The following is a 20,967-nucleotide window of genomic DNA, read 5'->3' as shown; positions in this document are numbered from 1 at the left end:
CCAGACTAAAACTTTCGACCCCAGTGCACGTGGCTCTCCCAAAAGATTCCCTAGAGGCATCCGCAGGGCCGTGCCTCTGGTCTTCTTTGACCAAGCTATTGAGAATCCCTTGCTTCCACATGGTGGCAGACCCTTTTATTTAAAAGTGATTCTGAGTCTACATTTATTTGCCAACCTCCAGGGACAGGATTGTCTATGGTAGCCTGACAGGCTCAAACAGGTTTCTCACACTGCCTTTGAGAGGAGAGACCTAAGAAAGACCATGCAATTTTATTTAATTGAGGTAGATTAGGATTTGAAGCATGCGCTTTATGTAGAACTAGCTAGAACATGCTGACCCTGAACACTTAAACTGGAAAAATGTATGGACTCACCCCATGAAAACCAGGATTCTGCAGCAGGGCGGAGTGGTGCATGCCCTTAGTACTAGTGTTTCGGAGGCAGAGGCAGGTGGATCTCTGTGAGTTCAAGGCCAGCCTTGTCTACAAAAGTGAGTCTAGGACAGCCAAGGCTACAGAGAGAAACCTTGTCTCGAAAAACAAAAGCAAAGCAAGCAAACAAACAAACAAAAAAACCAGGATTTAAGGTGATGGTATCATCGGTTATTAATATAAAAACATGGAAACACAAGATTTGGGGGTGAGTGGAGACTTCTTTGGGAGCCTTAAAAGAAGACTGGGGACAGCCTCTCTCTTCGTGTGCTTCCTTTTCCTTCTTTATCCTCTTGCTCCCCTAAGTTCCCTGCGGAAGAGAAGGGAAGCCAGAGGCAGAGACATAAATACAAACTAATATATTAGGAACAGAAATGACAAGCCTAGATGTGTGACCAGCCCTGAGAAAGGCCACCAGGCAGTCTGAGCATTCCCTCCTGGGCCTGCCTTTCACATACCCTGCTCAAGAGTCTCAAGTCAATGGGAGAGGAGGTACCCCTGCCAGGCAAGGGAGAAGTTTCTGCATCATTAATTCTTTCCTGGTCCCTCCATGTCTTCCAGCTGCCACCTCGTCCCACTTCCTGACTGTTGCTTCCCAGTACCAAGCCTTCCCTGGGTCAGTCTGTGGTCTTGCTTTTTTTTTTTTTTTTTTTAGAAAAAGCTCTCTTTGCTTCTGGCAGTGCTTGAAAAATTGCATTACAGTTCTTTTTTGTCATTGCCTATTCTGTGTATTTCTGTTCACCAGTTTCCCAAGCCCAGCACATTGCCAGTGGATAGGCTTACAGAGGAAATGCATCTGGATCTTAATCTGATTAAACTGCTATGGCAACCAAAACTAGGGCGATAATGACTAACAGTGCTCCCCTCCCAAGGGACAGAGTATTGGCAGCCTCCAGAAGTAGTTACAGTATTTTCCTAGTGACTGGACACATTGATGGGAAGAGTAGAGAAACTGCCTAAACAAAGGTCCCTACGTCAGCAACTAGATACACAGCTATTTATCTACCAACCTATCATTCATGCCTCCAACTATCTGTCCATCATATAAAATTCATCCACTCATCCAGCTATCCACCCACCACCGTCCATTCATCCACCATCCATCTACCTACCATCTGTCCATCCATTCATCCATCTGCCTATCAGCCAGTATCCATCTACCCATTCATCCAACCCAATCCATCCATCTCTCTACCAAACACCATCCAGTTGATGCAATCCCCACCATCAATCATCCGTCTATAATGACGTTTATCCAGCAATCATTCTTTCATTGACATGTCCTCATACATGAGTTAACTGACTAAGTGATCTTCAGTGGAAGGAGTTGCTGGACGAGGGGATCAGGAATGGCTTTACCCAGAAAAATCTCTTACCATTCACTTCCAAAGAAGCAAACAACTGGGCATTCATCTGACACCTGACTTCCTTAACTCCACAGGAATTTTCCGATTAGAGGAATTCAGTTCTACGACGGTCCTATCAACATCCAGAACTGCACCTTCCGCAAGTTTGCGGCCCTCGAGGGCCGGCACACTAGTGCCTTGGCCTTCCGCCTAAACAATGCCTGGCAAAGCTGCCCCCACAACAATGTGACCAACATTGCCTTTGAGGATGTCCCGGTGAGTGTGGTGCCAGGATAGGCTCCTGGCATAGCCAGGCTTTGAGTGATGACTCACTTGTCCCCCACGGCTTGGAGATTGAGCTGTTGCCACCACCACAAGGGTGGAATAGCTTCCTCCAAGTAGACTGGATCATGTCCCAGTTTGCTCTCTGCCCAAACTGGAAAAGTACAAGCTCAGGTCATAGCAGAAGGTCAAGTCTGGGTGAATGCCCACTGGCCTTCTTCAATCTGTACCTCAGTAAGAACCGGGAGATGAATTCGGGGTTCTGAAGCTGTTCCTCTAGACCCTTGACACACTGGAGGTTGTAACAAAGCTACTTGAGTTGGTACAGATCATCTCACAATTCTAGCAGTGTCCAAAGGAAGTCTTCTGAGGACATTGTTTAACTTCATCCTGAAAGTGGAATGTAAACAGGGCCTTCCTGGCTGTAGGTAGAGAAGGCGGAGGGAGCTGAGGGTCAGGAGAGCAGGCCAAGGCTGCCTGTGAGGCCCATTGCTTCTCACTGTCTATTGCCTGTGGTCTCCCAAACCTTTCCCCTCCTCCCACATCTCTCTTCCTTGCCCTCCTCCTCCTCCTTTTTCTCCTCCTCTTCCATTCTTCCTCCTCCTTCCTGCTACTGCCTGCCTGTCTGCTCACTCACTGGTAAGACCTCTGAGAAGCTACGGAACTTAAGTTACTTAATTTCTTCACTCAGACCCCTGAAAGCCTGTAAGAGGTTAGTCACAGAGATAGCCAATGGCTGTCTTCCTTAATTAAACCCACCATATATACCCACAAGCTCATGCACACTCTCCTCACACACAGGTCCCCCTTGCACAGTGTACACACTTTCTCATACAAGCACTCACCCTCAACTCCTCCCCAGTTCATTCACTCACATTCACTGGTTCCTAAGCCCCTCCTCCATCAGACCAGCCTCCAAAGCCTCCTACAGCAACCAAACCAGTACGTAGAGCCAAAAATGTATGCTAGTTTTCAGAGTTGAAGCACGATGACACTCTGACTGGTTTTTTTTTGGGGGGGGGGGCGGTTCCATGAGATGGTCAGCCATGTGGTTTCCTCTAGCGCCCAAGGGCAGCCTCTGTCTGGCTGCTTGGTACCGTCAGCGGAAATTGGAAACTCTGCCCTGGCCTGATGACGGCTGCAGTTTCCGCTCACCTTCTGGCTCAGTCTTATTTTTCTGGGCTCTGTTCAGATTACTTCCAGAGTGTTCTTCGGAGAGCCTGGGCCCTGGTTCAACCAGCTGGACATGGATGGGGATAAGACATCTGTGTTTCACGATGTGGACGGCTCTGTGTCGGAGTACCCTGGCTCCTACCTCACCAAGGATGACAATTGGCTGGTTCGACACCCAGACTGCATCAACGTCCCAGACTGGAGAGGAGCCATCTGCAGTGGGCGCTATGCACAGGTGGGGATGCCCCCCTAAGCCACTTGCTAGCTCACTCACCCACTCGTGTGGCAAGGACTCAGAGAGCCTGCTGTACATCCGTCTGGCTGGATGTTGGGCCAAGAACAGTGCAAAACTTTCTTTCATTACTTTTCCTGCCCCTCCCTCCCATTTCACAGGATTTTCACAGTCAAAACACTGCCCTGGGGTATTTCAAGCCAGGTTCCGGCACTTGCTAACTACTGCTCTTCAGCTTATCCCCTTGGAGCCTCAGTGGCCTTGTGTGTGAGCTTGAGCTAAAAGCTGAACTTCTTTAGTCAGGTTTTATGAACGGTTTCAGATGGTACAAATAAAATCTTTCCTCCTGTCCCTTTTTAGAAATAGAAATATGTGGCCCTACCTTTCCCAGTAGTCATGTTAAGAGGTAAAGCAAAAAATGAGAAATCAGGTCAATAATACTTCACACATACTCAAAATTCATGTAGTTAATATAAAGTTATTAATTAGCATTTTTCTGTTTATAGACTTCAAATTTCACATATTTTACATGTACAGCCCACATCTCTTTTTAAATATTTATTTTATGTGCACAAGTATTCTACCTACATGTATGTGAGTGCAACGTGTGCATGCAGGTGACCACAGAGATCAGAAAACGGTGTCAGATCCCCTGGAACTGAAGTTACAGATTGTTGTGAACCACTATGTGGGTGCTGGGAACTGAGTCCAGGTCCTCCAGAAGAGCAACAAGTGCTCTTACCTGCTGAGCCATCACTCCAGCCTACTAGCCCGTTTCTTTTAAAATGCCAGTTTTCAACAAAGTAACACAGAGGCCTAGCAAGATAATTAAGTTGTGCTTAATCAGAAGAAAACCTTCTCGCTGCTTTTGTTTTGAAATTTATTGATTGATTGATGCTCTGCCTCAGATCTGCATTTTGAGATTTAAATGAATTAAAATAGCATTTTCAAACTGGTTCCAGGGCCACACTGTCCTCAAGCCCAGGACTCAGTGGCTAACATATGAAACAGCGTCTGTTGCTCTACGATGTCTAGAGTGTAACAATCTGAAATACCTACCATGACCACAATGAATGAACAAATGAATCATTGAGGGGAAAGAGAGCAAAGAAACGGTCAGACTAGGAAGGAAGCACAGTGGGCCAGGTGGGCGAGAAAGGGATGCATGTGAGTGAAGGTGTCTTCGTGGGCATGGCAGCCATTGTTTGTTCCCAGCGCAGCGGACATCAGAAAGTGGAGTGTTAGTAGCTGAATGGTGATTTGGCAGAGGACTAGAGGTAGATAGAGAAAGACTTGGTGCCAGGCTGAGAGGACAGAGCCACAGGGGCAAGGTGGGCACAGAGTGCAGGGTGGGGGAAGGGATGGCCTTAGCGGAAGGAGGGGCCCAAGGAAGGCAAGGGCAGGACATTGAGGCTGCTTCTTTGGTCTGACAAAGATGGCCTGCAGAGAGCAATAAGTGGCTGGAGGGACTGCTGCAGGGACATGGTGACAAGAGGCCTGCAGACAGACTGCCTAGCAGTGTGGAAAACCCCGCGGAGCCCGGAGCAGTGCCTGTCTCCTAGACTAGGGGATTTTCTCGGCCTTGAGTGAGTGAGAGCTCGAGGAGCAATGGGGAAAGTACAAGGATCCAGGGCCAGATGTCTGCCACATGTGTGGACAGGGCAAGGGCAAGATGTCAGCAGAAGTGACGGTCTGCCGGGGAGGAGTGCTGACGGGTGGGGATCGTGCCTGTGTGAATGACGACCAGACCCACACCTCCAGCACTGTCCAGCTTTGACGTTCAGACAAGCTATCCTGTGTGGAGCCCAAGCTGTCCTGCCCACCCTCTCTTCCTGACACGGGGTTTATCTTCTTAGGAAATGGCTGATCTTTAGATCTTACCCAATTATCATAGCCAGCTACTGGCTAGTTGTTACTAATAGCCTCCTCCCTTGGTGCTATAGTTTACGAGATACCTTAATGTGTCTATTGATGCATCTGAGAGGCCTGTAAGATGGACAATGTTGGAATTTCTCTCTTCATCTTACATAATGTTCAAAATGCGCACTATGTAATTACATAATAAAGCTAGAGGGGAAGAGCTGTCATCTTATGAATATGAGACCAAGTAGGGTGGTGTGTGTGTGTGTGTGTGTGTGTGTGTGTGTGTGTAGTATATGTATGATATATATATGTATTTGTGTGCTTTTGCCTGTGTGTGTACATGTAGAGGCCAGGAGTAATGGCTTCCTCTATTGTTCTCCACTTTTCTTTTTTTTTTTTTTTTTTTTTTTTTTTTTTTTTTTTTTTGAGATAAGCTCTCTTGCGGAATCTGAAGCTCCCGGATTTGACTAGGCTATATGTCCAACAAGCCCCCAGGAGTCATTTGTTTCTGACTACCCCCAGTGCTAGAGTTATAGATACACGCTGCCAGGCCAGCTTTTACATGGATACTGAGGATCCACATGCAGGGTCTGAGGCTTTTGTAGCCAGGGCTTTACCCATTGAGCCATCTCCTTAGTGCCCAGGAGAGTGTTTCAAATCCAGGTTGGCTCTTTGCTCCTTAGGGACTTCATGCCTGGTAGCCTTCTTTTCACTTTTTTTTTTTTTTAATGAGACAACACGTACTCATCTGGTGAGTACTCATACACCACCTGGCCCGTGGGCTGAGAGGCAGTGCGAGAAGTAGGACAACGCACCAGACAAACTTTCATAGGTGGAGAAGGTCCGGTTGTATCTGCACTAGAGTTTTAATACCCCCCTCCCTATGGGCCTGACGTCTCAACTGCTGAAGAGGTGGGAGGCAGGAGGACAGCAGGTTCATGCCCTGAATGAGCTACAGAGTGCGTTTCAAGGCCGGCTTGGGCAGGCAGCTTAATGAATGAGACCTTCCTTGACTCAAGGAGTAAAAAGAGGCCTAGAGATGTAGCTCAGTGGAGTGCTCACCTAGCAGAGTCAGTGTTTAATGCCCTATAGTTAATGCCCAGTGCATTAGAAGGAAGAAATAGAGAGAAAGAAGAGAGGGAGGGAAGTAATGAAGGAAGAAAAGAAGGAAGGAATGAAGGAAAGGAGGAAGGAAGGAAGAAAAGAAGGGTCCTCTCTCTCTTTCTCTCTCTCTCTCTCCCCCCGCCCCCCTTGTCCATCCACACATGCCTCCACTTTCCACAGTTCACCATGTACCTAGCAGCCAACTCCTGACAGTTGTACCGGTCACTTGCTAGCAGAGGCCATTTTTTTTGAAATCACAGAAAATGTCTGCCAAGCTACGTGGTGCAGCTTGGGCTGTGTCTGCCAGAAGAAGAGAGACATCCCCTTATTTGGTCTTCCTTTCATTCCGGCTCTGGGAAGAGACAGCAGCTCTGAGAGTGCCCTCTGTGATCAGATGTTAGCCAGACACTCTAGAACAATCCCTTGTAACAGCTTCCTTGTGCGATTCCTTTTTGGGTTTACAAAGATGTACATCCAAGCCTACAAGAGCAGCAACCTGCGTATGAAGATCATTAAGAACGACTTCCCCAGCCACCCCCTCTACCTGGAGGGTGCCCTCACCAGGAGCACCCACTACCAGCAGTATCAGCCTGTCATCACCCTGCAGAAGGGCTATACCATCCACTGGGACCACACTGCGCCTGCTGAGCTTGCCATCTGGCTCATCAACTTCAACAAGTGAGTGAGAACAGCCAGGAAAGCAGGACCCAGGACTGGTGGTGCTGACTGAGCTCAGGCAGGGGTAGTGAGAACCCCGCCCTCCCACTGCAAAGCCTTGGGGTTGCTGACCTCATCCTGGTCCCTGTAACCCTGTAACCCCTTCTGGAGGTACCCAGACAGGTTCTAGTCACCCAGAGTTTGAGAAGCCAAGGGCACAGGCTGAGGCTGCATAGTGGGCCCACCTTGTGCAGAACAGCTAATCTCTTGGAGGCTTGAGGGAATGCTCACCTGCCAAGTGAACAAAGCACATGTAGCAAGCTAATGATATAACTGTCACCCACTTCTTAGCATCACTGCGAGCTCAGTAAGTGGGAAAAAATGCAGGGCATTGCTGATGTTATTTATGGAGAAGGGAACAAAGCTGCGTAGGGCGTCTCAATTACTCTTTTGTTGCTGTGGTAAGATATCCTAACAGAAGCAACTCGAGGAAGGAAGGATTTTTTTTTTTTCCGCTCAGGGTTTGACATTAAAGTCTGTTACAGTGAGGACATCCTGCTGGCAGCAGCTTGAGGCAGCTGGTCACACTGCACCCCCAGTCAGGAAGCCAAGGGACATGAACACTTCTTTTTATACCAGCTAGGACCCCAGCCAATGGAATGGTGTCACCCACAGTTAGGGTGGGTCTCCCCACCTCAATTAATGTAACCTAGACAATCCCTCACAGCCATGCACTGGGGGATTGCACCCTTTCCTAGGTGGCTCAGGGAGCTGTTAAGTCCACCAATACAAACCTCAGCAGAGGGGAAGCTGTTAGGTTAGGGACATCAGGCCAGCTGTGTATGTCCATGTTCAAGCACTCCCTGCATGTATGGTGTGCTTGTCACTCTACTCCTGAGACAGACAGCTGCCCACTGTAGAAGGTGGGGCAAAGCAGGCTGTCCATCCAATCATGCTCTATCAGGAAGGGGCTGACCCTAGCTCTCAGTTGTTTGTGCCCAGTTGAAAGAATACCATTTTCCTAGCCAAAACTCACACAGAGCACCCTTAGATCAGCCTGTGAACGCTCATAGGTGGCCCATCCTGATGGTCCTCCTCAGCCAGTGGTGGCCATCATCCATCCTTTTTTCCTTGAACACTTTGCAACTTAATTATGATTTTGTTCAAAATTTCCCAACTAAGAACTCTTTGGCCACTATTCCTGTGGTGTACTCAAGGGCCCTGGCCCAGACTTAACCCAACTGTCCTTTCTAGGGGCGACTGGATCCGAGTGGGACTCTGCTACCCAAGAGGCACCACCTTTTCCATCCTTTCAGATGTTCATAATCGCCTGCTAAAACAAACATCCAAGACTGGGACATTTGTGAGGACTCTGCAGATGGACAAGGTGGAGCAGAGCTATCCTGGCAGGAACCACTACTACTGGGATGAGGAATCTGGGTAAGGAGGCTCCTATGGTCTATAGAAATGGGGCTCAGTTCAGTATGTATCTTAGGTCTTTCCACGGCCCTAAGAACTACAGTGTAGTTGGTTACAAATGATACAGGATGCTTTTCTGGGCACTTTAACCCTAACACTAACCATGTTCTCAACCACGTAAAGCAAGCAAGTTTTGGGAGGGACATAAACTCTCTAATAAACCTACAAGTGGATTGAAGAAAAATTTTGAGGGAAAAAAAAGGCAATAAGCAAAACCAAATAAACTAACATGATGGAACCCAAATGGAACAAATAATATTCTAATCTGAAGATGGGAAAACAGGAGTGACTTGCTCAGGGGCCACAGCACAAACTTATCCCAGCTGGATCTAAGCCCCTCCACTTCTGCTAACCTTTACTGGGTCCTGCTCACAGAGACGCAGTGGGAGCAAGGTATCGCCACAAAGACACTAGAAAGTTTTTGGTCTCGTCTCCTAAAATAAACCCATGGCCAGGAGATGATTCAGTCAGTCAAATACTGAAAGTGCAAGCATGAGGACCTGAGTTCAGTCCCCAAGAACTGCGGGTTGGGGATAGGGGGTAAGGGGAAGAGACAGGCAGATTCCCTGGCGTCACTAGCCAGTCTAGTTTAATCTGAAAAGTCCAGGTAAGAATAAAAATTCCTTTCTTAAAATTTAATATGGACCGATGGGCATGGTGGTGTACACCTGTAATCCTTGCACTCAGGGAGGTAGAGGCACTCAGATCTCTCTGAGTTTGAGGCTAGCCTGCTCTACAAAGCAAGCCCAGGACAGTCAAGGTTACAAAGAGAAACCCTGTCTCAAAACAAACAAACAAAAAATTAATATGGACAACTCCTGAAGATGACACTGAGAGTTAACCTCTGGTCTCCATATTCATGCATCCATACATGTGCCTGTATATCCGTACAAATACACACAGAGAAAGGGGAGGAAAGGAGGGAGGAAGGGAGGGAGAGATATGAAATCTACACTAACAACTGAGGAAGTCCCGTGTGCTCCAGAGTGATGAAGTCTTCTGAGGAGTAAGGTGAAAGGTTATTTAATGGGCATTCTGCTCTTCTTATGAGGAGAAAACAAAATAGCTACTTTCTTTTTCGAAAAGCTATCAAATTGTCATAATTAGGAGTAGAATGAAAATAGGCTGGCTAAGAGAAGCTAGTTCCAAGGAGGGAAATGGGCTTTGGTTTGGCTTTAGCTATGCTTTACCAGTTGCCAACCCCCAAAGAGGCATCACCAAATAATGAAGTATGGTATAAAGGAGTATGGCCATGGGTGGCACTGCTCCAGGACCATGCGTGGCACTGAGGGCAGGGTGCTGGTTTCTTACCATCCCAGGGCCTTGACATTCTTTCCAGCTTACTAGAACACCCATAGGTTGCAGGTCAAGGCCAGAGGTGTGATCTGTGTAGAAGGAGCTTGGGATGGATGGACTCTCAGATTCCCCTTGCTCTGATCTGGCAACAAGGACATTTTAATGCTATAAAGACCAGTATAGAAGCTATGTGGTCATACCAACTTTTGCCTCTAGGTTGTTGGCATTTATTCTTATGGGGAAGGGAGCCCCAGTGTGATGTGGCCATGGGCAACACTCAAAGGAGGTGTCAATTCTGCGGCCTCTCCTTCATACAGAACATATAAATGGTACCAGCTCTGTACTCGGCCTTGAGCTGGAGACTCCTGTATCTCTTAGTTTCCATTTTAGTCAGGGATGGCTTGATGCCAGGAACAGGGGTAATTTTTGTTTGTATGTATGTTTGGTTTTTCTGTCTTTGAGACAGGGTCTCACTATATAGACCTGGATGGTCTGGAACAGTGGAGACCAGGCTGGCCTCAAATTCATAGAGATCCACCAGCCTTTACCTTCCAAGTACTTAGATTAAAGTTCTTTGGTACCACACCCAGAAGAAGAAAGATTCTTGCTTTGGAAGGCTTTGACACAGCTCAAGTTCAAGACAAGACTCATTCCCTCACAGTGTCACAAATGAGTGCATGTGTATGCCACGCCTCTTGTATCAGGGTCTTCTCTCAAGCTGCCTTCTCTTCTTGATTCCTCAGGAGGGCTATGGCACAAAATAGTCAAAGTAGCCACTACTCGCTTGCCCTTACAACTCGAATACCAACCAGGAAACAAGACCCAGCCCTTTCTTCACTGTAGCTCACAAGAGAGTATATCTTCTTGCCTCCCTATAGCCAATAAGCTGCCTATTGAGAATCCATTGAGAACCCCTACTCTGGTCAGATGTGGGGTAGAGTAGACTATGGCACCCTGGGCCAAAGCCAAGTGGGCTCATTGAAAGTTGGCTCCCCTAAAGAAAAGTGTGGAGACAATCGGGACCATATCTTTAGGTATCACAGACAGGACTCAGCTCAAGAGCATTTCTCTGAGATGAAAGAACAGCGAGAACAAATGCCAAGTTAGTACTGTGTCAGCCACATAGTCTGATTCCCTGGAACACAGGCCAGCTTCCTTCCCAATAGTTAGGAAAACCAGTTACGGCTTGAACAAAAGTAGAGTCGGGATACATGGTAGGATGGGAAAACTCCCAGCTCTGTTATTCCCAGCTGTGTAGTCACTTCTGAGACAATTTCTCTATCTGGCAATTTACATGAGATGATATGTCAATTTACAATAATTGTATATTTAGTTGGTCCTCAGAAAATATTTGCCAACACTTTTAGCTCCTTCTCAATTCCTTCAAGTGCATATGACTCTCTGACAGACACAGTTCCATGATTTAAGGACCTCGGGATGTAACCTCAGTGACCAGGAGGTTTTCTATTTGTTTGTTCATTTGATTGCTTGAAAGACAAGGCCTTGCTAGATAGCCCTTCTTGACTTTGATCTGAATATGTAGACCAGTCTGGCCTTGAATTTGGGGTAACCTTCCCACCTCTGCTTCTCAAGTGCTGGGATGATAGGTGGGTACCACCATGTCTGATTTGGTGTGAGAACAGGTTCTAAGTGCCCCATAGGAACACCCAGATTCCTTCTGTGTGCAGGTTGCTCTTCTTGAAGCTAAAAGCCCAGAACGAAAGGGAGAAATTTGCTTTCTGCTCCATGAAGGGCTGTGAGAGAATCAAGATTAAAGCTCTGATCCCGAGGAACTCAGGCATCAGCGACTGCACGGCCACTGCGTATCCCAGATTTACAGAGAGGGCCATGGTGGATGTGCCAATGCCCAAGAAGCTCTTTGGGGCTCAGCTGGTAAGTGGCCATGGCAGGCTGGTCCCTCTGTCTCCAGGAAGTGCAGACCCAGTTGAACTCCTCTCTGGGTACCTACTTGGCTCCATGACTCAGTTCTGGGTCAAGGCATGGCGATACATGAGGAGAAATACCCAGACTCCACAACTGTCCTGCATCTGTTTTTCAGAAGACAAAAGACCACTTCCTGGAAGTGAAGATGGAAAGTTCCAGGCAGCACTTCTTCCACCTTCGGAATGACTTCGCTTATATTGAAGTAAGCAAAGACCCTGTAGGTCTCAGGCTGCTCACTGAGGTGGAGTAGGTGTTTTAGCTAGTTTTGCTTCGCTGTGACCATAGTGCCCAATGACTTATGAGAGGAGAGATTTATTATGGTTCATGGTTTCAAGGTGCTTTGGTCCCTTGTAGTGAGACAGGATAGCCCAGTTCACAGAGGCCTACTGTCATTGTTACTTTTTGATTGCTGTGACACAACACCACGACCAAAGCAACTTATAAATGAAAGCGTTTAATTTGGGGCTTACAGTTTCAGATGGCTCAAGTTTGCAACAGCAGAGAAAAGGTATGGTGGTAGGAACAGCTGAGAGCTTCCCTCTTGATCTACAAGCCAGGAGGCAGAGAGACACTGGTAATAGCAGGACTCTTCTGTAACCTCAAAGCCTGTTCCTAGGGACACACCTCCTTGAACGAGGCCACACCTCCTAATCCTTCCCAATGGATTCCACCAACTGGAGACCCAGTTATTCAAATCTATGAGCTGCAGGGGAACATTGACACGCAAACCACCACACCTGTGAGTGTAACAATGGCTGTTGACCCCAGGCAGGACCAGGAAGCCAAGAGAGAGGCAGGAGCTAGGAGCCAGAAATGACTTGAAAAGACCAACTCATAGTAATCTACTTCCTCCAGTTAGATTCTACCTCCTAAAGGTATCACACACTCCTGAAACATCACTACCACATAGGGAACAAGCATTCAAAACATGAGCCTGTGGGGGCATGTGAGATTAAACTGTAACAGCTGGTACTATTATAAGTTGCCACAAGCTGGATGGGTTAAAACAAAACAAAACAAAAAGTTATTCTCTTTCCATTTTGGAAACCAGAAAGCATCCTTTAACTTCTGGTGGCTCTAAGAGCCCTGTGGATTAGAGTTACATCACTGACATTTCTGTCCCGTCTTCATGAGGCCCTCCCTTCTTTGTGCCTCTCATATCTCTCGCCTTCCTTCCAAAGAGGCTCTATCGTTGGCCTGGGTGCCTGCCCCAAACATTCTGAATGATCCTGCCCTGAGATCCTTAATATTAAGTCACGTCTGCATGTCATTAAGACATGTTCGAAAACACTGTTTCTAGATAAAAATCAAATTCACAGGTTCCTAGTGGGCATATCTTTTGGGAGCTCAGTATTTAAGTCTACAGGGAGCACAGGGAAGGGGTGTGAAGGTGTGGAGATTTCTCATAAACCGAGCAGCTGTGTAACCAAGCTCTGCTTTTAGTGTCTACATAGGAACCATACAGGAAGGAGAAACTTGGGGCCTCAGCAGTCCCAGAATGCCTCACATCTGTGTTGCTTTGGCCCTGCAGGTGGATGGGAGGAAGTACCCTTGCTCAGAAGACGGCATCCAGGTAGTGGTGATTGATGGGAACCGAGGTCATGTGGTTAGCCACGGGAACTTCAGAAATGCCATTCTGCAGGGCATACCCTGGCAGCTCTTCAACTATGTGGCAGCTGTCCCTGACAAGTGAGTCTATATCTTCATTTCTCGACTGTCCAGTGACATAACAGAGTCCTATCTAGGGCCCTGTCCCTCATGTCCACCTCTCTCATGATACTTGCCAGTCAGGATGATCTATGCCTACTGGGTGGGGAGACCTTCACGTCTGTTGCTGGGCATTCTGGAGGCAGGGCTGCTGTGGATGTAGGTCAGGCTGAGGCAGAGAGGACTGCTGCCTCACTCCTTGGAAGGCTGCCTGACCCTCTGCCCCCATCACAACACTCTCTCCCAGTGATCTCATCCCCACCCACATCTCCAATGGGATCCAAATGCTGGTGGCTTCTGAAGCTCTCCAGCCTGGATCTCTTTCCTAAACCCCAAGCATTCCTATCCAATGGCTGCTTAGAGGACATCACCTAGATGTCTCGAATGGAACTAGATTCTCGCCCCCTTTGTCTCTTCCTTTTCCCTTTTCATCCTCCAGATCAGCCACTTCTTCCGTCTTCTCTAAATCTTCAGCCATCTAGATGTTTAGCCCAGAACTTGAACTTAATGCCGAGTATCATCTCTGTCTTACCCGCATATTCTAACACAGTCTAACACAGTCCATTGCCCTCCCACCTGGTCCCTCCATGGTGTCATCTCTGTGGATAGGGCCTTGCTCTATCACTGATGATCAATGGACACCATGACCATAGTTTGAGCTGCTTAAATGTTAGTAACCTCTCCTCGCTCCTTCCAAGTCTAACACATCTGCTTCCTCCTCGCTGATGTCTTTTCCCATCCTCCACCACGCTCCACGGGAGCACAGCTCAAAACAGAACTGGGAACCTTGCCTGATGCCTCCCCAAGGAATCTGCCTTCTTAATGTTGACTCTACAATAGACTTATGTGTGCTGAATCCCTGAACTGTAATATGGGCATGGAAATTTCTCTGGAGCCACAAGCTTAGTGGAAAGCCTGTGTGATTCCTGTGGCACCTGTCACACCTAGGTACTTAGTAAATAGTTTATGACTAGAGACAAGCACCCTTCCAGATGCACTCTCTTAGCCCTGGGGGAGCTAGAACAGAATTGCGTGTGGTTCTTGCTCATGTTTTGTCTGTTCTTCACACTCTCAGTGCTCCTTTCACATTGTATTTGCATGTATGCATGTGGGAGTGAATGGGTTCATATGTACAGGTGTGTGCACACATGTGTAGAATCCAGAAGACCACCTTGGGTGTCATTCTTCAGGCACTTGTTTTGTTTTGAGAAAAGGTCTCTCATTAGCCTGGAATTCTCCAAGTAGGCAAGGCTGGCTGGCCAGCAAGCCCTGCGGATCCATGCTTGTCTCCACTTCCTGATCACTGAGATTACAAGTGCAAGTGCCACCACACTTGGCTTTATTTTACACGGGTTCTGAGAGTCAAACTTTTGTCCTTGTGTTTGCAATACAAGCACCCCTAAATGACTGAGCCAGCTCCCCAGCCCCACACTCTAGTTTTCATGTGCAGATTTATACAGAAGAACATGACTCTCCATGTTGGGAAAGTACATTTATCACTCAGAGATCAGTAGGTTTTGGGCCTTTTTTTTTTTTTTTTTTTTTTTTTTTTTTTTTTTTTTGCCACAGGCTTGATTTTTTAAAAATGAACCAGAGGGTGGAAGGCAGGAGTGAGAAATAGCCCCAGAGTTCTGTTTGGAGTAGGGTGTGTAGCTCCTTGCAGCCCCTGCAGATCCCTAGGAGAAGTGTAGATGGTCTGCATCAGTCTTAGACTGGCAGTGGATACACAGACAGGAATGGGTACCGCCGGCAACTCCTCCCTACCTCCTGGGAAGCAGCAATTGAGTGGGGCTGGAAAGGTGCTTCTGTTCTGTGGCTCAGACCCAGCCTAGTCCTATCTCACCCTCCCCCACTCATCCCCAGGACCACCACTGGCTCTGAGAGGTCCCACAGACACTGAGGATAGCTTCTGAAGGCTCTCTCTGACCTTCCACCTGTGGAGGGCTATGTCAGCAGGCACAGGGGCTAAGTGATCACGAGGATAATGTACCAGACCGAGAGACTCTGATGTGAATCATACCAGGAGGCTGTGGGACAAGCAAGCCTATCTCTTCTGTCGTCTGATCCAGATGCCACCCTGAGTGTAGGACCTTCCTTTGAGTTTTCAGCCATGGGCCTTCAGTGTTTATTCTGAGTCTAAACAATGGGGAAATTTCCTCTTGAGAGTGGAGCCTGGATCCACCCCCAAGGGTGTGTCAGCAGTGAATCCTTTCTCATAAATGAGCCTCACCTTACCAATCCCTTGGGCCCCCTCCTTTTAGCCTTCTTAAAGAACCCAAGATAGCCTCCCAGCTGCCCTCCCCTTGGCTCTTAATGTGCACTAGCCCTTTGCCGGTTGACAGCTTTCCTTCTGCTCCTAGTGGGAGAAAATTGGGGGTAATAGCAAGTTCCAGAATCTCATACAGTTTTTCCATGTCTGGACTGTGGTCTGTGGTTACAGAATTCCACTGAGATGATAGTTGGAAGCCCCGTGGAGCTTCTGCCTTGTTTCTCTTCTGAGGGCAGTGCTCACTCTCCATGTCTGGCCCAGCATGAGTCTGCCACCACTAGATGCTATTTTCTTAGCACTAGGGACTAAACACAGCCCAAAGCAGGAAGAACAGACACCCCAGCTGGACTTTTGAAAATTGGGTCCTTCTGGCTCCTGCCCCCTGCCCTCCTGACCAACCCCTCTGGGAAGCCTTCATAGATAATATGTAACTGTTGTTCAGTCTCCATTGGCAAAAGGAGGCAGATCTGGCTCTGACTAGAGAGGGTGATGACACACAACAGAGACCATTTTGGAAGTGCAATGACTACACAGTGTCCTTTCCAGAATGCCCTCAAGCTGGGCCATACTCTTCCTGCAGCTGAGAGAAGGCTGGGCTGCCCAGAGCCCAGTGCCATCCACAGAAGCCATTACAGCACACACATATAGCTCGACGCTCACTGCACAACTGTGAGGACCAGGGCTCTGATCCCAGCACCAGTGTAAAAGCCAGTCATGGCCGCATCTGTGCCTGTAACCTGTGAGAGACAGAGACAGGACTGCTCAGGTTTGCAGGCTGCCCGCCTAGCAGAAGGTTCAGAGAGACCCTGTCTCAAGGGAATAAGATGGAGAGTGGCAGAGCAAGACGTCTGGCATCCTCCAATGGCTTCTGCATGCACACAATGCACAGAGAGCCACACATAAGGAAAAATGGGAAATAATCAAGAGAGAGAAATATGGATTCCACTGGGACCCTAACATGGGGCATGGTCACTGTCCTTAGGAAGTCAGCTGAGGGCTTGTGGGAATGAAGCGTGTGGGTCAGAAGGCCTGCTGTGAGTTGTCGGCAAGATCCTTATGAGCCCCCAAGTAGAGTCGCTGAAGCAGGTCACCAAGGCTCCATGCTGTCAGGTGCTTATGATGGCTTTGTCATCTGATAGCTGCTCCCTCCTTTTCCCTCGATTCCTCATTTTTATTCCTTCATTTCTCCCTTCTAGATATCTTGTCTTTCTCCATCACCACATGTCTGTTGGCTTCTATCCCAAACAGTGTTGAAATTATTTGAATTAAGAAGTACATATTTTCAAACTCCTACCCAGATCTAGCCAATGGACAGGACATTCTCTACAGTTGAGTGGAGAGTAGGGTCTGACTTTCACACGAACTCTGATGCCCCATATTTAACCACGTCCCCTGGATGGGGAGACGTGGTGACACTCAGAGGAAGGATACCAGGCTACCAAGAAGAGACTTGATACCCTATGAGCATATACAGGGAGAGGAAGTCCCCCTCAGTCATAGTCATAAGGGAAAGGAGTAAGGGGAAAATGAGAGGGAGGGAGGAATGGGAGGATATAAGGAATGGGATAACCATTGAGATGTCATATGAATAAATTAATAAAATATTTTTAAAAAGAAGTACATATTTGCTAGTATGTATGTCTTTAATCCCAGCACTCCGGAAAACAGAGACAGGTAGATCTGTATGAGTTTTAAGGCGAGCCTGCTCTACATAGTAAATTCCAGGCCAACCAGGGCTACGTAGTGAAACCTTGAATCAAAACAAAACAAAACAAAAAATCAGAAAGGGGAAGGCAAGAAGGAGGGAAAGAAGGAAGGAAATAGAAATTCACAAAGAAATGAACTAGCATTAAACTTTATAAGAAATGTATTTCAAGTGGAAAATGCAATATCTTAAATAAACTTTTCTGTTAGAGAAAGGAGAGAGAGAGGGAGAGAGAGAGAGAGAGAGAGAGAGAGAGAGAGAGAGAGAGAGAGAGAGAGAGAGAGAGATTATGCCCGTGCAGTCGCACTCTGAGCCCCTGTACACCCCGTGGTAGCGTGCTCTTTACATATATTCTGTCCAATTTGTTGGCAAACATTTAAAGCAGTGAACCCTGTCTAAGCTTGAAAAGGCCAGGGACACCAGATGTGGCCAGATGTGGCTGGGGGATACTTGTCACTAAAAGGAAAGCATATGTTGATTAATACGGAGGAGGAAATGACACCCTCTCTCAAATCCCTGGCCACGCACTGGCACTGCCTCCTCAGTTCCCACCCAAGGCCAGCATCCTTCCCACAACCCCTCGCTGCAATTTCCCCTCATTCCTGTCATCTGACCGGTCCCTTCTTCCTCAGTTCCATAGTTCTCATGGCGTCAAAGGGCAGGTACATCACCAGAGGCCCATGGACCAGAGTGCTGGAAAAGCTTGGGGCAGACAAAGGTCTCAAGTTGAAAGGTAAGTCAGAGTCGGGTTTAAGCTGACTTCAGGACCAGGGCAGATGGTGTGGAGATACCCTTTCCCTTGCTGCATCCGGGACAGTGTTTCCCATGAGCCCCAGAATCCTCAGCATCGTCAGTGGCCTCCTGGCCATATGCCATCTGCTCACCATCCCTGCATTACAGCACATTCATTCTTCCTTGTGGCCAGACACTAGAAGAATACAGCTAGAGTCATTCCCCTCTCTATGCCACAAGTGGCCCTTTATGCAATGAAAGCATCATCAGAAACGGCCTTTTTCTGACCATTTAGCCTGGCCAAGGGTCTGCATCCTCCTCACAAGTCCAGCTGATGCCTGCTCTTGTACCATCTTCTACAGTTGGAAAATTTCTTCTCTGAGTTCTAAGATGGGAAAAGAAGACAGAATTCAGTCTGGGAGAGTCTCTATGCTTGTTTAAGGTCACACACCTCTTCTGTGGTGAAACCCAACCCAGACTTCCTGGAAATGCTGGATAAAGCTAGCCAGTTATAAATACCCACATGGTGCTCATTTGTCATAGGTTGTTCAGAGCAAGGCCCCCGGGAGGTACAAATAAGAGGGGGCAGATACATGAATGATGATGACCATGATAACTACCATTTGATGTCAGCCGAGCGCCTTGCTGAACTTTCAATAATTATCTCATGCATTCACAAACAACTTGGGCACCAGTTATGGTTCTCACCACAGAAGAGGAAGAAATCAATGGTTACCTAGTGAGGCACTTGCTTCAGCCAGGATATGGACCTGTGCCTTTCTGAGCCAGGTCTTGGCTCTGTGTCCTAACTGTGATGAACATCAAAACCAGCAGCCTATCATGCAGATATTTATCCCAGACAACCAGAGAAAAAAAATCCAGAAAGATTTTTTGTCACAGCTTGTCACAGCAGGCAGTAGAGAAAGGGAGCCAAGGTCCTTTTCTGGCAACTCCAGGGCTATTTGGGGGCTTCTGTGTTAAATTAAGACGCCTTTGCCAAAAAGCCTCAGATATACAGTGACTGATGACGTCAAGTGGTACTTGTCTAGAGGTGCCAGATGTACACTGTCCTCCAGCCTGGGCCACTTCTGAGTGTAGACATGGACAAGTTATTCAAGTGCAGGTCAGAGAGAGCCTACGCAATGTGGAGGCCTTAAGGTCTGGGGTTCTACTCCTCGGTCCCACGCTGCGTGTCATTCATGTCCTGGGAAGCCCCTTCCCTCCTTAATCCACAAAGCAACTGAGCTGAGGATGACAAATGGCACCATTTGATAGGTGGCATCATAGGCTACAGAGAGTTTATGGTGATCATAGGTCAGCTAGAAGGCATGCAGGAATCTTATTAGCTTCCACCCCCACCTCCCTTGGCCTCTACTGTGCGCGGCTCTCCTGTAACATACAGAACATCTACCCTACTGGGGTGGCCATGAGGCTCAAGAGTGGTACCTACAAGACCCATACTAAAAAATACCAAATCCCCAGCAACTGCTGAGCTCCAGAGAGCCTATCTAAGAGGAATAGAGCCCAATGTAGCTAGAAAGGGATTGGTGGAGGGTGCTCAAGGGAGGGTTAAGACCCAACATTCAGCACTTCTATACTGGCTTCTTTGTCTTCACCCACTTGGTTCCTCACTTTACAGAAAAAATGGCATTCGTCGGCTTCAAAGGCAGCTTCCGACCCACCTGGGTGACTCTGGAGACTGGAGAACACAAGGCCAAAATCTTCCAAGTGGTGCCCATCCCTGTGGTGAGGAAGAAGAAGCTGTAAGGACAGTTGCCACTTGGTATCACCCCAGGCTGGACTCCTACAGCAGCCGTGCGGAGCGGGGAGGGCAGGATGGCTGGGTCCCCTGGTTTTCAGCTCTGCTGGGCTAAGGGACAGATATCAGAGACCTCGGTGCTGCCACCTGCCCCTACTCAAGTCTACCTGCAGCCCCTGGGCAGTGTTGGCTGATGCTACAACCTCCTTTTGGGTGCTTCTCTCCTATTTATGCCTCGTCAGTAGGCATGGGGACCATATAAAGAGACCTGGGTTGTGCTGGCAGCAAAGAGCCACTTGGTCAGGAATCTGAGCTCAGCTAAGGGGTGGTCTGGATAATGGGACCACACGCATGTTTCCACAGTCACTTGCAGATTCATTAAGTGGCAGATGAAGGGAAGTCCATCTTTATTCTGGTAAGGAAGGGTAGGGCTTCCTGGGATTAGGAGCTGGCATATACACAGAGCTGGCCAGGGTGGCAGACTGCACTGGGGAAGAGATGGAGCCCTGTGCCTAGAGGGGATCCCTTTTCAAGAGACTTTAGTTGGCACATTGGGACGGGGACTAGGTAGGTCCTAGATGTCCTCCTGAGATTGTAGAACTCTATAGTTTTTTGCTTTGTGCCTGGAGCCCATCAGTAGAAATAATCATCACAGCTGACATCTCCACTATGAACGCCATTGGATACAGAAGATGGAGAGGTGAGAGCTCACACCTGAGGGTCTGGGGTCAGCAGGCGATAGGCAGCCAGGTCTCAGTACACTCTGATAACAGGCTTAGAGCCCAGAAAGACATGACATAGTTGAGCAGAGATCAGAGGAGGAGAAGTTCACACCACTCAGGAACATGGGGAAGGCTGCTTCTGGGAGGTCAGAGATGAAGGACAGAGATGGTGGAGAGCCATGAGGTGGCCTCTGGCATGGCTCCAAAGTGAAGGCTTTCCTGCTACCACCTGCAGCGGAGTCACTCCAGATCAACTGTTGCCTTCC

At 48.0% G+C, this 20,967-nt stretch overlaps 1 protein-coding gene across 1 annotated transcript in view; it reads left to right on the top strand.

Annotated features, from left to right (window-relative positions):
• Window positions 1–20,029, top strand: part of Cemip (cell migration inducing hyaluronidase 1) — a 71,647-nt gene extending 51,618 nt beyond the window's left edge. Inside the window, exons 20-28 of the mRNA XM_051148861.1 lie at window positions 1,873–2,053; window positions 3,252–3,467; window positions 6,898–7,109; window positions 8,343–8,528; window positions 11,552–11,756; window positions 11,923–12,009; window positions 13,339–13,496; window positions 18,121–18,221; window positions 19,860–20,029. Of these exons, the coding sequence (XP_051004818.1) occupies window positions 1,873–2,053; window positions 3,252–3,467; window positions 6,898–7,109; window positions 8,343–8,528; window positions 11,552–11,756; window positions 11,923–12,009; window positions 13,339–13,496; window positions 18,121–18,221; window positions 19,860–19,987 (1,474 nt within the window). The 3' untranslated portion in view covers window positions 19,988–20,029. The remainder of the gene's footprint in view (window positions 1–1,872; window positions 2,054–3,251; window positions 3,468–6,897; window positions 7,110–8,342; window positions 8,529–11,551; window positions 11,757–11,922; window positions 12,010–13,338; window positions 13,497–18,120; window positions 18,222–19,859) is intronic.
• The last annotated feature ends 938 nt before the right edge of the window (window positions 20,030–20,967 follow it).

This window comes from Acomys russatus, chromosome 7, assembly GCF_903995435.1.
Source record: "Acomys russatus chromosome 7, mAcoRus1.1, whole genome shotgun sequence".
In the NCBI taxonomy this organism is placed as follows: domain Eukaryota; kingdom Metazoa; phylum Chordata; class Mammalia; order Rodentia; family Muridae; genus Acomys; species Acomys russatus.
This window is presented reverse-complemented; position numbering and strand designations above follow the sequence as displayed.